General features: G+C 45.7%; 1 protein-coding gene across 1 annotated transcript in view; it reads right to left on the bottom strand.

Annotated features, from left to right (window-relative positions):
* KIAA1549L (KIAA1549 like) overlaps positions 1–11167 on the bottom strand; it is a gene marked incomplete at both ends in the record, with an annotated part of 132392 nt that extends 121225 nt beyond the window's left edge. Inside the window, one exon of the mRNA XM_082485809.1 lies at positions 10993–11167. Coding sequence (XP_082341935.1) covers positions 10993–11167 — 175 coding nt within the window. The remainder of the gene's footprint in view (positions 1–10992) is intronic.
* Between the last annotated feature and the right edge of the window lie 6312 nt (positions 11168–17479).

The following is a 17479-nucleotide window of genomic DNA, read 5'->3' as shown; positions in this document are numbered from 1 at the left end:
GGAAGACTATGGTCTAATTTCAGAGAAGCATTATATGTGCTTCCCTACGAGCATTCCAAGAGTTTCATTAATTGCAGTGGCTGGCTTGGGGCCGTTTAGAGAACAAAAAGGAGATTAATATTAAAACGCCATTCCAGTCTCCTGCCTAGGACACCGAGACCCACGCTGCAAAAAGAAGGAAGCCAAAGTCATCACAAAAGGAAAACAAACCAGCCGAAATCTCGCCCACATGAAAAACAGTAGTTGGGTTTCAGAGAATCACTGAATGGTCAGGGTTGGAAGGGACCTCTGGAGATCATCTAGTCCAACGCCCCTGCCACAGCAGGGTCACCTACGGCAGGTTCCACAGGACAGCATCCAGGCGGGTTTTGAATGTCTCCAGTGTGGGAGACTCCACAACCTCTCTGGGCAGCATGTGCCAGTGCTCTGCCAACCTCAAAGGAAAGAAGTTCCTCCTCATGTTAAGATGGAACTTCCTTCCTATGTTCAAGTTTGTGTCCGTTACCTCTTGTTCTATCACTGGGCATTACCACTGTTTCTCTGGGCTCCACCCTGGCCTGATTTTCACAAGTGTATTTTCAACTCCCAAATAAATTATTGCAAGCACAAGAGGTCAAGCTCTATCTAATACAACCTTACTACCCCAACTCTCCAGATGCATTTGAGGAATAAAGTCTTAACAGTGTTCACCTAGCATCCCTTTACCTCTGCCCGAAATACCTACAAAGAAAAAACTATCAGACAGTTTGCAACTGGAAAGACTATTCAGCTCAGCATGCTTGTCCTCTTTACCTAATCCCTAATCCCCACCTCTCTTAAACTCATTCCTGTGCACAGCTCTCAGCACTTGGCTTGATAAATTGGTCCCGATTTTCAGCCGCACCAGCGCTGCCAGGACAGCAGCACAACCCCGAGTGCCGGTTGTGTATAGAGACACCAGGGACACACGGACACACGTTGACTTCCAGGTGTCTCCATGGTGGTTCCGAAAGCAGAAGTAAGGCACGGAGCCTGCATGAGAAGTGTCCCCTATGTTCAAGTAGTGTTTGGTTTTCCAAGAGCTTATTTTCCACGCATTTTTCTATTTCCAGTTTAGATTCTATCAGTGCTAATTATTCAAATTTTGGGTATTCTCTTTGTCCATACAGGAACATAGGAAATGCCATCCTGAACCAAACAGGATTTGCCCAGTCTCTGGTCAGTCTGTGCACTGAGGCACTACCAAAGAGTGCGTCAGACCTATATTTTGGGGGTTCTTAAAGCACCCATTTTTGTGGCAGGGAGTCCTACAGCTAGAGAAAGTGTGAAGCAGCATTGACTGGTTTTGAATTAGACTTTTTCTTTTTCCTCAATTGCTTATTGTCCTCTTATTCCTAGTGCTAGGAGACAATGCAAACAAAGAACAGTATTTATCTTTGTTCTATAATATTGTGACATTTAAACAGGGTCAATGGGAACTGTCAAATAGAGATTTTGATATTGCTGCTGATGATGGACTGGATTAGCAGAGAAAGGATTTGATGAATGGCGAACAAAAAGAGGACGGAATAATTAATGCTCAGGAACAAATTTTTACGGACAATGAATCACTTTAAATTCATTTTATATTTCTATCAGATTACAAATTTGATCTAATATTCTTAGATTTCAATGAGGCACTTAACTTTATATCTCACATTCTGATTAATAAAATATAAAATGACTATGGTGCATATGCAATAGATTTTAAATGATTAAATTGAGCAGCAATGCTTCTAATAGACTCCCATGGGGACTGATTCTCAGCCTTGCACTCAACATTTTTACCAGTAACCGGGAGGAGGTCAAAACTATCTCTGATAAAAGTTCTCAGATGATGCCTGGGAAAGTGATGAACAATGAAGCAGGCAGGCAGATGCAGTCAAGTATCAGATCACACATCTGGAAATAAAGACTGTAGACCAATTTAACGGGATAAGGGTGTCTACAGAGGGGAACAATGATGAAGGGTTATGTCTACTGAGCTGACTTCAACTTCCACACCTGGGAGAAGCACTGTAGCTTCAGGGGTTGCTAATCTTCCTTCTCTCCATTATACCAAAATCTGCAGAGTAGACTTACTCTAAAAAAAAAAAAATAAATAAAATCTTAGAAGCAGAGATGAATAATCAGATCAATGGGAACTCATTCAGGAGTACCCTTAATTCAGCCCTTACATACTGGGAGATCAGCACCACAACAAAAGACGATAGAACAACTGACACTGATGCTGATGCTCATTCCTGACAAACCAGGACTACCAGACCAACTCTGGAGGCTACAGCTCCAGAGGGACATCAGACTGGAAAGACTTCAAAAAGGACTCACAAGAGTGACAAAAGATGTGGAAAATACACCTTTAATTGAACCATCTCAGAACTCAAAGAGAAAGGCATGACTTGATCACAGTGTACGAGCAGCTATGCATGGAAAAGAGATTTCAGCGCTCTTCGGTCTGGCAGATGGAATGGCCAGAAAACACAGTGGGACAAATCCAGTTTTGGAATTACATTAATTTCCAAACATGAGAGTAACACCCTTCACCAATATTTGTGTTGAACTGCCCAGCCCCTGAAAAAAATGTAATTAGGATTGCATAGTCTTTTAAAGGTTATTCTTTATCCAGAGCTGCCACACTTGTATCAGTCACTAAAAAATAAAGCAAAATCTTATGGTTCACCTTATGCAGAAGACAAATTTGACATCAGTGACTCCTTTGTGATCTAAACATCTACAAATTTTTTTTACCAATACAATTTTTGCCATATTCTGTACTCCTTCTTATGGCTGATCACTACCCCTCTCCAACTTGCGCTATTCTTTTGGATGTGAGATGACGTGAAGAGATGCTGCATGTGTTCAGGAACAACCTAAGCTGGTCAACAGGGTCTTTGTATGTGGCTTCTCGGTAAAACGTAAAGGTGTCTCAGAGCTCTTGGTAGGTGGCAATCTGGTAAAATTCCTCCTGAAAAGAACTCAATAATTTGATATTAAATATGTGACAGCACTCCATCACCTTTTTATAGGTGTTTCATTAGCCAAAGAAAATAAAAGGTAGGTATAGAAAATAATCCTTTTTTTTAATAGCAGTCGAGGCACAAACAGCACCCCATAAATTGTCTCATCAACACTCCCACTTGATTTGCCTAGCAAAAGACCACTGCCTGTAGCCAATTTGGAGCCCAAACTCTAACTCTCCAATAAGTCAAACTTTTGTTTTTAAATACTAAGGACTTTTGGATACCAAACCTTGCGTAGGGAAATATATTGATAAATTCAGCAAGTTGCAAGCTTTGAAGACGTCTCTGTTACCAACCACTCCAAGCAATAGCTGGGCAATTTCAGCTATGTTTATGGACTGCCGGTCAACAACAGAGAATTTTTTCAAGTCTACACTCAGTACAAAAAAAATAAGGTTTGAAACTTTCCAAGTTGTTGAGCATCAAGAACTTCAGACAAACCTAGCTGAGAATACTGCTACAACAATCAAGCCCGTATTGGTCTTAAAATCATTCAGGCAAGATGTTTTACCACAAGATCAGAGAAGCATTTTTAAAACGACAGTATCGTGGAATGCCAGACCAGAATATGCTAAATAAACCCAAAACCATCAGTTTTAAGGACTTCTTAAAACTACCCCTAAAAATTTCAGCTTACAGACCTTGCATCAAAGACATACTACAAAGACAGAAAAGTGTAAAAATGCATTCCCTTTCTTAACTAGCCATGACCCCTAGAAAAATCCAGTTTTTCATCACTGATACATTCATCTGCCAAAGCTACTCATCAGATTAAAAGAAAACTACGCAAAGAAAGAACTAGGCAAGTCTGTAATGGTTTCTTTTACATCAGCTTTACAGAACTTCAGTGATGAACGTCACATAATCTAAGTCATTTTTATTATTTTCAAAACAAAGAACAACTATTTGGTAACAAACTGTTCCCAAGGATAAACTTCCATTTTTCAACTCTTTTCTTACCCTCTTTATATTGGTTGCCAACATATTTTGCTGGCCTCAGTTATTTCATTGTCTAAGAAATACCACGGAAAACTAATACATCTTTGTTTCCTGTTCCTTTGGAATCTGTTTTTTTTTGGCATTTTAATTTCCATGCATTTAAGTATTTAGCTTTTCTTTTGAGTTACTAACACTTCAAAAAAATCTGTCTCTTAGCATTGCGAGTTACATATATTCATGTAACAATTTGTGTTATCCAAGCTAGTAACTATACAAGGTTTAATCTACAAAATCCATACCTTTCGAACACAAGGAAACTATTTATTTAAAGGATTTTTACTTATCTTCAGCAAAAGACACTGCTGTGAGAACATCGTATCACTAAACAGTAGAGTGTTGCAGGATAGTTCTGCTGCTTTTTTATTACCTGGTATACAGATGGATTTTAATTTATACTGGCTTGCTTCTGGAATTTTTTATCACCACCCATCTGCATGAGCACCCACCTGCACACATGATGAGTAGGTATATTGTGTACAAAGACTTTCCTAGAGAGCAACCAAAATCTTTACATTCGACATATAGGTTTTTTAGTCATAATAAGGAAAATGCATACACATTAAGGCAATTCAGGAGAAATTTCAAAAGAAGAGCTACGGCTACTTCCCCAGCTGATGTATCAAACCTGGCTTTGAATCATCCACGGTACTTTCCTTAAAACAACAGTGCTGGTATATTGTTAACAGGTGATAAAATGATAGACAAGATATTGTAGATAGTTTCAAATCTATAGCAATGTGTGGTGGAGAAAATGTGGAAACAGGCACTGTCTTCTACGTCTTAATTTTTATTTTTCCCATCTTTGAATGTTCTTTCATTTTTCCTTCCTTCCTCCTGCTCCCAGAATCCAGAAAGGAATTTTCCCCGATTTAACCTCAAGATCAAATAGACATATTACATGTGTTGCATTTTGCTATGCACACTGTATATATCTCATACCTGCAAAAGTAATTGTTATGTAAACATTAATAACACAATAATTTCTTTTTACCCAAAAGGGGCCCATAGTACTGATATCGCCAGACTTCCCATTTTCTGCAATAACTCCTCTTTTTAAAGGGGAGCAGTCAAACTGAGTCATTTGCGGCTGCTGTCGAGAGGCCCTTAAAAGCATCATCTGTGTTCAAAGATGCACTTCAGACACCTATCGGCATCATATCTCCTTTTCAGACTTTAAGAACATTACTGGCCTTTCCTCTTGTGACAACCATTATGAGATGCAGATGTTCCCTTTATAGCCTTCTGCGTCTATGTAGGACCACCACTAAAATGTCAGTGGACTTTGCTCTTATTTGCCTCTTTTTTAATTCCAGATCTTTTGTCATAAACCTTTTCAAATCTAAACCTATTGAAAGTTACGTTTAATGAGGGAGAAGGGAAGACCCTGGTGTTTTTTTCAAAACAGTATTTCATTACCGGCCTGATAAAATCTGAGGATTAATTTATGGAATTTAAAAATCTTTGCTGTGGATCCCTGGGGTTTGTGTATTTGGGTTTTAGGCAGGACAGGAAGAGAATAAGCGAGGTATTATTAAGCAATTTATGGGTGTGAGGGTTTAGGCTTCACTAACATTTGAAAGAAAGAAAGTTCTCAGCAGTTGCCCCTCTGGGAGCCGCCAACCTAACCTCAAACCGTGAATGAAGAAGACACTGCGAGAGCGATCACGGGCGAGACCACTAACTGTGAAAATAAGGGGAAGTCTTTCCTATCTTATATGTACGCGACCCAGCAACAACTACAGAAGTCTCAACTGCTCTGGCGACAAGAGACACAAAATCAAGCTGTTGGTGTGAATGGTGGATAAACGATAATTTAACCTGGCGCGACCCCAGAGAGAGCAGGACCTCGCAGCCTCAGAGGAGGCTGCAGAGAAAGGAGGCGTATCACCCAGGCTACCGCGGTGGAACATCCTCGTCTCTGATCCTTTATACAGCTTGTGCCCTCCCCTGCCCGAAGGCAGTCTCTGAACAAGCACCTCTCTCGCTCAGGCAGGTACAGCGCTAACTGCGGCGCTCTGCCCCGACCTACTCTACCTGGTATGTTTCTCCTGTTCTTTTTCTTTTGGTAGGAAAATCTCCCGCACTCCTTCAGCTCAAGTATACAAGTGTTTTTTCCTTTAATTTCTCAAAACTAATTTCTAGAAGACATATTTGCCTTTTCTTCACGAACCTGACCCTTAATATTTGAGAGGCAATCTCAAGCACAAAGACCAACTGTGCCAAGAATACTACAACTACTACAACCTGCTCTGTGTGAGATGTACAGAAACTGTTTTTCCTGTATCCTGTACTTCCTCTAACTAAAAACCCTCATTAGGAATGTTTTTCTGTGGGGTGTTTTAGCTGAGAAGTGCCCTATGTCCAAAGCCCACCAGTGCTATCCCACCTCGCTAGCAGGGAGGCAGTGTCTCACCCGTGGCCCTCGGGGTTAGCAGTAAAATGCAGATTAGCTCAGTAAGTGCAGTCGTTCCTTCCTTGGACTCAGCAGAAGGGAGTTAAAATGGTAAATAATCATTGAAATGCTCTTTTTTTTTTTTAATGAAATGTTGACATGTTTGGACACTGAAGCCTAAATTCATATGCAAATACCATCAGTATTTCCTTCAGCAGAAACAACCATTCCCACATGACTAAGAAAATGCCATAAACAGAAAATTACTCACAGTCCCCTTCCTCTTGTTCATCAACCTGACCTCAAGCAAGTGTAAAAGATTTCGGAAAATAGTACAGTGAAGATTAGGAGGATGTGAGATAGCTAACACACTACTGGATGACTGAACATGACTGCAGATACAAGATTTAAAAGTTCTTCTCTAACCACAGGTCTCAAACAGCCAGTCAGCATTCCTTACAAGAAAAACATGGACACCCCCCAACCTCATCTGAGATACCAGTTCCTTACCTTAATCTACGGAGAATAGTTTCATTTAAGTTGTTGCGGTATATAGGTACAAGATATTTTTATTTCATATATGAATTCTAAAACCAGATTATTTATTATCAGCTAACGTGGGGAATAACTCAGATCCAGGAATGTAGTGGAAGAAGTTAACTCATGACTGGTGGATCTATACCAAGCATACCCATCAAATCTTCAAATCCACCCAAAGAAGCACTTTTTCGCGTGCTCCCGGTGGTCTAATTCTTTCAGCCCGTGCTGCCAATTCCCGTTTTGTTTTGAATAGAATGAGTCAGAACTTGAACTTTTCACTATTCTTTCACAGGACAGATAAGTGCATGCATTTTATTCTATTGAGATAATCAGACAGCATATCAAAAGAGCGATGTGACCAACCTGAAACTATTGATTTCCTAAAATGCTGCAATAGTAATTCTGGAGAGCAACCACAGGAGATGTACAGTGCCCTTCTCTACGTCCTCACCAATTTGGTCCACGTGGAGCTGGATCTAGGGAATGACTCGCTCCCCAATTCACTTGCATCCCTCACCTCTGCAGCAGCTCCTTCGGCAGTGGGAACACCAACCTGGAGCTTTTTGTGGCGTTTCAGAAGCTGAGAGGTCTTGTATCAGACTCAAGTAACTGCCATCCATCGAGAGCCACGATCCACAGGAGGTGGGACTAGCAATTTAGCAGCTGGCACAGAGCACTCTCCGAGTTGTTCAATCAAAGCCCCAGCTGCGAGAAACAGCCTCTGCACTGGAGGTGTCATTATTGTTTTTGGAATCGTCGTTAATTAAGGTGAGATCTCACTGTGCTAGCGTTCAGCAAACACAGGAAGAAATGGACCTTTCCCTGACAAGTTTATCATTCAAACAGGCTACACAAATAAGCATAAAGGATGATGGAAAATGTAGAAGGTATATTTTAACGTTTCTTAAAACTTTATTTCCCTCGGCCCCCTGCTGCAGCCCCTCTGATTAGCTGATTAAGCTCATGGCCAACACAGCTGTGAACATCATGCCTCTTCCTCGGTGTTACTCAAACAATAGTGCCATGTGTATTTACTGGCTGAGAGATGGTCTGCTGAGACCAGATCAGCTTTCAATAGCTGCCTTTCAAAGTTACATCCATTTCAGAAAACGCCTCTCTCTTCTTCCCCCAAAGAAGATGGTTGCCCACGGTTCATGCCTCTGGTTCACGAGGGACTTTCACCTGGCTGGAGCATGGTAGGAGTCAACCCAAAACCACACGTCCCCTCGTTTATTTTCTGGCTCATTACTTTTTCCTTTCTTGACAGATATGTTCAGTTTGGCTGAATTTTTGCACTCGTTATTCTACAATCCATCAGAAATCATAGTGAGGTACTTCTGATTATGGTGGACAATGTAACTTTCTTTTCAACCTGAATTCAAGCAGTGGTCCTGGGGATGACATACTGCAAACGTTAATGATTAACTCTGCACGTCACTGAGCAGTTTCATATGTATCCAGCTAAAGAAGCATAAAATACTTCTAAAGTTAAAAATAAAGCTTCCCATCTGCTGTTTGAAACCTAATCACTCGGTACTGGATGGTGAAAGTGTCCTGAGGAGGGCACCACTGAGGTCTGGTTCTGAGCCTCTAACACAGAGACAACCAGTCTCTCTGCTCCCAACGCCTGGTAGCCCAACACCTCATCCTGTCAGGATCTCTTTGCAGGGAGATCTTCCCTTTGTGTTGAATTTTTATTGAGGTCAAAGGCAATATTGTTACCACAGCTATTTAAAATCAACTCAGGGGTCAGGAAACTTATAAGTCATCTTCTGAAGCACTGGCACCAGAGTAAAACTTCTCTCTTTACCCTCCGTGCTCTGAGTCCTCTGCTTTGTCTTCACACGCAGCGATGCCGCGTGTTGCACATAAACCCAACAGAAGAACCGGGTATTTATCTGCGAGTGTGCACATATATACAGACACAACCTTGTCATAGATGCAAATATTCGCTAGTGGAGAAAGCTGTAGTAAAAATGATGCAGCGTTTAATGCATCACGTAACGCCACTTGGACTTCATGGCAGTAGACCTGCTCTGTGAACCATGTGCATTACAGTAATAATCACAGAAATCAGTAAAAGCACATTTGCTTAACAGAGATCCAGAATTACATGTAGACTGCCCTATGTAAACATATAAAAGTTAACCTTCTTAGAGAAAAACTTGTGTTCTTCATTGAAAATCTGTCTCTCCTACACGCTTTGACCCTGACTTCAATGGCAGACAGCATTTCATGTGCTCTATCTCGCTGGAGGACAGAGCTTTTTAGGTTGATCGACATCCAATTTATGCACCTTAGCAATCGTAACTACTGACAAACACTGCACAGGACTAATAAAGTTTTATTTGCAATCTCGGCTGTAACGCTCAAAGCTATTAACTACAACAGATTAAGTACCTTAACATAACTACCCGATCCTTTAAAATTCCCAGGTAATGCCTACCGGTGACAGTATTTATCACTGTGTGTGCTATGCATACTATCATTATGTACTTCAGCTTGGCACTATTGTAGCTTCTCACCTCTTTTTTTTTTGCAAGCTGTAGGCTATGAGATACCTACAAATATTTTTTTAACTCTATTGGACTTCCTCACTTAAAATTGAGATAACGGCTCTGTCATAAAGACATACAGCCCACACAGGAAGAAACAGAGTATCAATACATTTCATCCTACTCTTGAATCAAGAGATCAAGTGTGAAGAGGTGTCTTGTTCCATTGTCAGAAACACCTCAGCTTTTAAAATTCACCTCTGAGAGACTGGCTACCTCCGGGTGAAGATACGCTTCATAATTTCGGCGTGGCACGAGAGTTCATGCGAAATCCAGGATGAATTGTCAAGCACAGGTAAAAAATTAGCCATCCCTCTGACCACGGGTCAATTCATCTTACAGAGCTCAATCAAACCACAGTATTTACATGCTCAGGCCAAGTAATGGAAGTATGAGGCACTGCTCCACCAACCTACAACCTGCAAATGAGAACCCTTATTATATTATGGCTACAAAACTGACACCAATTGTTTATGATTACTGCATATTCGTGTTAACAGCTTTGAAATGCGGATCCACATCCCTACTCTTTTCTTAAATCCGTGGCATTAGTCTAGCCACGTCTCAGTTTCAGCCCCTTTCTATTATTCAGCAGAGCCTGAGGATTACATTGGGCATCTGTAGCCGGCACACACAATAACTACTAGCAACAGTCATCCTCTCCGCATTGAGGTCACCCAGCGTACCGGCTGCCGTAACGAGTCGGGAGAGCGCAGAATACTGCCTGACCCGAAGAGTGGAGGGAAACGGGGGAAGACAGAACCCCGAAATTGTCGGAGCCCTCCGCCGCATTCGAGATGCAGCGCGCAGCCCTCGGCGGCGCGTGCCCTCTCCTCACCCCCCGCACCTGCCCCTCCCCCCGCCGCGCGCACACACTACCGGTGGGAACGACCCCTTCGGTTTAACAAAGCCTCTGCCCGTCCCTCTTCCTCCGCAAGGAACCGGCACCTCCGCCAACCCGCCCGTCCCACAGGATGCAGCCGTTACCGGTGCCTTAAGCCGGGGAGACCGGCGAGATGAGCGCGGCAGCCCTACGGGGAAAGGCAGCGAAGCCGAGCACCCCCCTTTCACAGCCCAGCCTCTGCTCAAAGAGCGGCGAAGAGGCGAAGACAATGAGGAAGAAGAGCCTGTCCGTCCCGTCCCCCCCCGCCCCCCCTCACAGTACCACACGGCAGATTTTACGTTTCCCCCCCCCTCCGCCTTCGGACGCCGCCGGGCTGAGACCCGGGTTGGGGGGGACCCTCTGCCGCGGCAGCCGCTGAGGCTGTTCCGCAGGCGGCGGCGGCGGCACCTTCGGCGCAGGGCAGCCCCAACCTCCCCGCAGAGCCGCCCTTCCCGCGCCAGCGGCGCCCATCACCGCGGGCAGGGCGGTGACAGCGGCGCCGGGTGACACCGGCGCTCCCCGCCGCCGGGCCGCCCCCCGTCCCCTCTTCCCCCCCCCCCCCCCCCCTCCCGCCGCGCTCCTTACCCGGCTCGGCCCGGGCGCTCGGCAGGAGGGCGACGATCACCCCCAGCAGCACGACGGCCCCGGCCAGGCCCGCTCCGCCGCCCGCCGGCGGGGCGCAGCGCGGGGGCGCGGTGCCGGGGGCTCGGCCGGGGCTCGCCCCGCTCCGCCCGCCGCCGCCCGCCGCCCGCCGCCCCATCCCCGCGCCTCGCACGGCCCCGCCGCGGCTCAGCGGGCAGCGCTGCCCATCGCCCCGCCGCGCCGGGCTCTAGAGCAGCGGCTGTGCAGGGAGGAGGCGGCGGCGGCGGCGGAGGAGGAGGAGCGGGGGGCACCGCATGCTGCCGGGCGCCCGCGGGGGACGCGGTGCCGGTGCCTCTCAGCGGTGGCGGTGGCGGCGGCGGCGCGGCCCCTCCGGCTGCGGCGCGGAAAGGAGCTTCATCCACAAAGGGGCTCACTGGCGTCGCCGCCAGTCCCGGCCCCCCCGCTCCCCGCCCTCCGAGCGCGGGGAGGCGGGCAGCGGAGGCGGCGCTGCCGGGGCCGCGGGGACCCCCCTCCGCCGCCCCGCGGGGCGACCGGGCTCGTCCGTCCCCCCACCCCCGCCCCGCACCCGCCGTCCCCGGGCCGTTCCCCAACCGGCCCCGGGGAACGCGGGGCGAACCGGGCAGGGCGCTGCCCAGCGCCGGCGGGGCCCCCGGGGCAGCGGGCGGGTGGTGGGGGAAGGCCTCTCCCCCGGCTCTGTGCCTTCAGGGGGCCCGTTGAATGCAACCACAGCGCTCGGCCCTCAGTCCCTCCCTCCTGTTTTGAAGCCCTTGCGCCCAGCAACGACCTCCGAGGTGTAAACGGTGGTCCTGCGACCTGGCAGGGCCGAGAGTCTTTCTCTGCTCACCTCGGGAGCCATTTACCGCCGGCTGATGTACCTGAGAGCCTCCGGGCCAGGGCATCTCCCACGATGGCCCTCCTTACCTGAGGGGCCGGCGAGGCCCTCTCCTGGGGAGGCTGCCCCAGCCCTGCCCCAGCGCAGAGCACCGCTGGCAGCGTTCCTGCGGGCGCAGGAGCAGCTCCGAGAGTAGAGAAGCTGGAGCAGACCGCAGGGGTTGAGCAAATGGGCAGCTCTGTCCTCAGCCGCCCAGTGTGCTAGCACAGGGAAGGTCATCTCCTGGCACCCCTGGCCTGCCGCCACTCACCTGGGCACCCCCTCCCTGCCCATGACCGCCCTCCGGCCTTCAGGCTGGAAGGGGACAGTGCTTTGCCTCTGCGATGCTTAAAGGTACGCCAGGAGACCAACCGGCACATAAAACGTATTACGGAGATCAAAGATGAGCCCCAGCAAGAGGCAGAAGCTGCCTCAAGTCACAGTCAGACCAAACATCACGATTTCCGTAATTAGTAATGTGAATTCTTTATTCTAATGTCATTCTCTTTCCTGGCACTGCTTCCTTGTGTTCTTTTAGTTCCCAGGTCATGTCTGTGGGCAACAGACAGTGATGGCGGAAGGAGGAGCAAAGCCAAGGTGGACCCGGGGCAGAACGTGCTCCAAGACACCGAGAGCTGCTTCTGACAGGGCGCAGCGTCACTTACGTGCGGGAAAGCTGTGCGGGCCTCCCGGCAATGCCAGCAGAAAGCAAGAAGTCGTCTTTCTGATAAATTCTTACAAGCAAGGTTTGAGATAGAGCAAGCCACATGGGCGAGCCACGGCTTGACGTCCTGCTGCAACTACTCGCAGTATCCCCAAAGTCATGATGACCCATAATTACATATGTATCTGACTAGTTTAGCACGCTGCGAATGTCACCAATCCAATTACTCAGCCACTAATACGTCCCATTTGTGCCGTTTTACTCACTTTTGCCTCAAATCACTAATTCACTCTGTGCAGAATTAGCTTCCATATGATGACTACTAATGACTATCCACAGAGAAAAGATGGCAGTTGTATGATTATTATAGTAAAATGGATAGCTTACTCATCACTCCGCTTTATTTTGGGCCAATGTATTTAGTGCAGGGCCCTCTGGTGGTACCTTTTGTTAATTTTATGGAATCCTGTGCAAAACCCTTTTCATTATTTTCGTATTTTTCTAGATTTTGTCATAACACAATCTTTGTAATAGAGCCATCAATGTTATTTTTGACAGTGCTTTTTCCTGGTCTAGCTCTCAACCATTACAGTCCTCTCTTAATTTTCCATTATACAGTATATATGTGTGTATGTGTATTACGTATAAAATACAAATAGATTTCTTTTCTAGCAGATTTAGTTGTTATTTCAAAGGATTTTTAAAATGTATCTTTTCCAGAATGATGACTGGATAAGATCTCCTACAGCTAGTGAAAAAACACTGAAATTTTACCAAGTAACTGTAGTTAACTACTTCCTAAACTTACCTTTCCGATCCTATTTGTCTTCATTTTCCAAAAAAGTAATTTCAGCCTCTGGGGGGTATCTGTCCATCCACGTTTGGTGCCGAGATTTGCTTTTCTACATACGTGTTCTCCTAGAGCATGCACACACTCCGTATACTTGATGTCAGGTCCTTTTTTTATTTTTTTTTGCGAACACCACATGTGTGTTCCCATATATTCCCTTCCGTGGTTACACAGGTGGAACAGGGAGGTGAAGCATACGTACTTGTAACCTGCTATCCTCTCAGCTATGGAATCCTCAAAGTAGTCCAGATTCTGGAAGAGATGTCTCATTACGGATAAAGAATCAAGGTGCTCCATGCCAGTGAAGGTCTACTCTAGTTGGCTGAGATGTATTGAATATTTCTCCATAGGACCAGTATGTCTCTTTATGGGGAAGAGTACTACTCCATCATGCTGCGTAACAATAAACCACACACACTGACACCCAAATTCATGTTTGCATGGATGCTCCTTACTTTTGCCCCAGAGCAATAGGTTGACATCACCTGTACGACCTTGGTTGAAACGATGAGTAAAACCTAGATGCAAAATTGCCTTGCTTGCAGTAGACCTACCACAATCATTTTGAGTCTTGCTTGTCTTTATGAAGGAACCCACAGATTAGAATCTCATCCATAGATGAGAAGACACTAGTGGCCATATAGTGACTTCTCCGTGAAGCAGATGGCAGGCCGGTGTCTTTATCTTTGCAACAGAAGTCAGCATTTTTCATTCTGATGAATAAACAGGCCAAATTTATGAACATCTCAGTCCACAAACGCAACCACAGATCGGAGTCCAGTCTCCAGACACCTCTACCAACAGGGTGTAGACGTTCCCAACCTGCAACTTCAGGATTTAAGGAGAAGAATCCATTCACACGTGTATCTCGGCCTCTCAGCACGAAACTTCATCGTTCGAACAGGGAATAGTCAGTGCTGTTCCCCGAGACAGGGGCAGCTGGAGTTACCTGAATCTGCTCAGAGCGTGTACCCGGAGTCTCCTGAGAGGTAAAATGCACCTTCTTACAGGTGCAAGGTAGGAAGCTACAATTATCATCAATCACCGTCAAACCTTACCCGTGATTTAATATGCCTTCCTGCACAGCAGGACGTCAGAGCCACCGTTTCAGTCACCGTGTCATTCAGTGTGGGACGAGAGGCAGGGAGGGCTGCAGCATTCCGCCGGCATTCCCCACAGCTCTGCGCCGCACGCGACATGCGTGCCAAACGCTGTAGGCCTATAAGGAAGTTACAGCTCTTTAAGCAGGGAAGAACAGCGTTTCACAGCCCTACCGAAACGTCGACTCACGCTGCCTCCATTCATTACAGGCGCTGAAGTCACTGCGTGCACCAGTTGCAGCGATTAATGTGAATCGACCACAATCGTCAGGACTGTACTGCTCCGTGAGTGACACCAACAGCAGCTTCTCTGTTGCCTCCCGGGGACTGGTCATCTCTCCAGCTGAAAACTTAAGCTACTTCGTTGAGAAAACATAGCATCACCCTGAACCAGCTTGTCCCGCTACCGATCTGCAGCGTGTGACAGCCCCATTGACTTGGAAAGCTTTTCCTTGAATGAATCTGCCCTCACAGCTGCCATATAAATTTGTCCTTTGCCTTTTAGTGACAGGGAAAACACTCAGCAAATTTTAAACCAGTGTTAGTCATCCTCAAGGCAGCTGAGAGGAAGATTGCTTATTCTGTCCTCGTCCTATCCTTCCACAGGACAGGAAAGAGCGCAGGGGACAATCGAGCATTATTACTAATAGAAAGCAAGAATGCAAAGGACTTCACAGGCAGCGCGTTCCCTCTGAAAGGCTCAGGCAGCCTTTCCTCGTCCGGCAGGCATTGCCAAAATTGAGAGTGTAAAATACACCAAGGCAGTGGCCCTAGTTTCTGCAGGAAATGTGGGATATAGATACCAACATCGACATCCATTTAAAAGTCAACAATACGCCAGCCTAACTGTAAAGAATGAAAAGGAAGCAGCTTTCACAGCAACAGAGGTGTCTGTAGAATGTGGACAGACGCATTTTCACGTAGCCTGAGGCGCAGCGCTGCAGGAAAAGCTTTGCAGAGAGCATGACCAACTTGCACCGAAGAGCAAACAACTGTAAAAGATCAGCAACGGCAGCACCTCGTATTTAGCGAAGTAAAGCTTTCTGTCAATTCTGAAATATTTTGGCGTCAAAGCTATGTTGCGCTGTCATTGCAGTGTTTTACAGTTCATTCATGACAGCGCCTTAAATGGGACATTAAGCACCGAAACCATGCTACTCCCTAAATACGCGTACCCAAAAGCCCGCTCTGTGACAGCTTCCAAACCACCAGACTTCAGTAAGCACTGTAAGCCCATGGCAGCACATTTGGCTGGCAACAGCACTGGCAAATGTGCCTTCCACGGATGCCTGGTCCATACCAGGCCGGCCATCTGGAGCTGCTGACCGCGTGGGGCCACCTGCGGCAGCGGGAGCACCTTCCTGCTGGCCAAGCTGCAGTTGCCACAGGCTTGGTACCAACTGCAGCAGCAGCGACGTATCTGCTGAGGTCTGGGCCAGATGACCTTCTCCTAAGGTTGTAAATGTGGGACAGCCAGAACAAAGAACCTTCAAGGTTTGGCTACACTAAAGGCAGATTGTCAAGACCCTCCTAAGCAAACCTTGAAAGAACATTTAAAACTTCAGGAAGAGGAGCAGCTTAGGCAAATGATTGTATCAGAATTTTAGAGCCCTCCCCGTGAATGTCCATCGCCTTTGCCTTAATCCAGCCTTGATGTAACACAGCAAAAAATGAAAGCCACCAAAAGTCATCTGCTGCAATATATATTTTAATTCAAAGTGAATCTCGACAGTAATACACCATAAATTCTTATTTTGACACTCACCAAAATAGTCACCTGGAAAACCCGCTTTTTGTGACAAAGTACAGAAGGCTTGGTCACATTTAAATCACTGAGAACTAGAAAGAAATACTATCGCAAACTGTAAGAGACATTACATCCATAAAAAATTTTCCCAGTCCTCATATTGTAATATTGCACAGTGCAATTGCTACATGGCGAACTAGTGTAGCATAGAAATCCAAAGCAAAAAAAAAAAAAAGCCACAAGTCTACAAATTGTTAAACAGTAACAGTTCAAACTTATTAATCAAGTCTCTATCACTGGGTATTTCTAGAACAAGTCTTCCTACAGCTTGCAGTGTGATTTAACTTTTACTTAACACAAACCAAGTTAATGAGGAGTAAAAACCGAAAATTTAAAAATTAAAACCAAAAAAGTTAATACAGTAGCATATTTGACCAATAAAACACCCTGAAGTAAAGTTAAAAACCGAACACAAGAAATCAATATAAAATCTTGCAAATTAAAGCAATATGCAGATATGCAATTCCGTAGTCATGCAGTGTTTTATTTAAAAAAGGCATTAAAACGGTAATGGATATAAACGCTTCTCAGAGAATGACCTTTTTCACAGAAAAGGCCTTCGCCCTGAAAGCTGCTATATTTTTTATTTTTTTTTTCTGCAGATGGGCCCCGGACACTTGCAGTGACAAGAGTCCGTTCTCTCCGAGTGTATTGCAGGATGGGGGAAAAGTCACCCGAATTTAAGCTGTGGCAGGATCCCAAATATTTCCTTCTTTGAAATGCAGACATTTCTAGAATTACAACACATAGAAAGAGCAGCAGATCTAATTTGGGGCGCGTTTACAGCAACTTTTTCCTGCATACGATAGGATACTGTTGTGATCTACAGATAACTGTGTCAATTTAACAAGCACGTTAGCTTAAAACCTTAAGCACAGTAAAAAGAAAGTACAGTAAATACATTAGACAGATGAAGATCCCCATGGCCCCAGAAAAAAAATGCAGTATTTTTTTTGTTATCACAATACAAAATTCATTGACTCCATTCGCATTGGTGATTCTTGGTGTGTCCATTGCCTGCAATGGAGTAAGCACCAAAAAAACGTCGCTTCCCAACACAAGGGAGTGAACAGAAAACTGTCTGCCGGACCGGATAGCACAAGTTTGAAGTGGTGAGCTGGATATCCAATTTGAGCATTTTCTCGCCTCCCTATATTTAGGCTTTAGATATGTGTTG

The sequence above is a fragment of the Vanellus vanellus genome, assembly GCF_965231255.1.
Source record: "Vanellus vanellus genome assembly, chromosome: 6".
Taxonomy (NCBI): domain Eukaryota; kingdom Metazoa; phylum Chordata; class Aves; order Charadriiformes; family Charadriidae; genus Vanellus; species Vanellus vanellus.
Note: the sequence above shows the minus strand (reverse complement) of the source record. Positions and strands in the feature narration are given on the sequence as shown.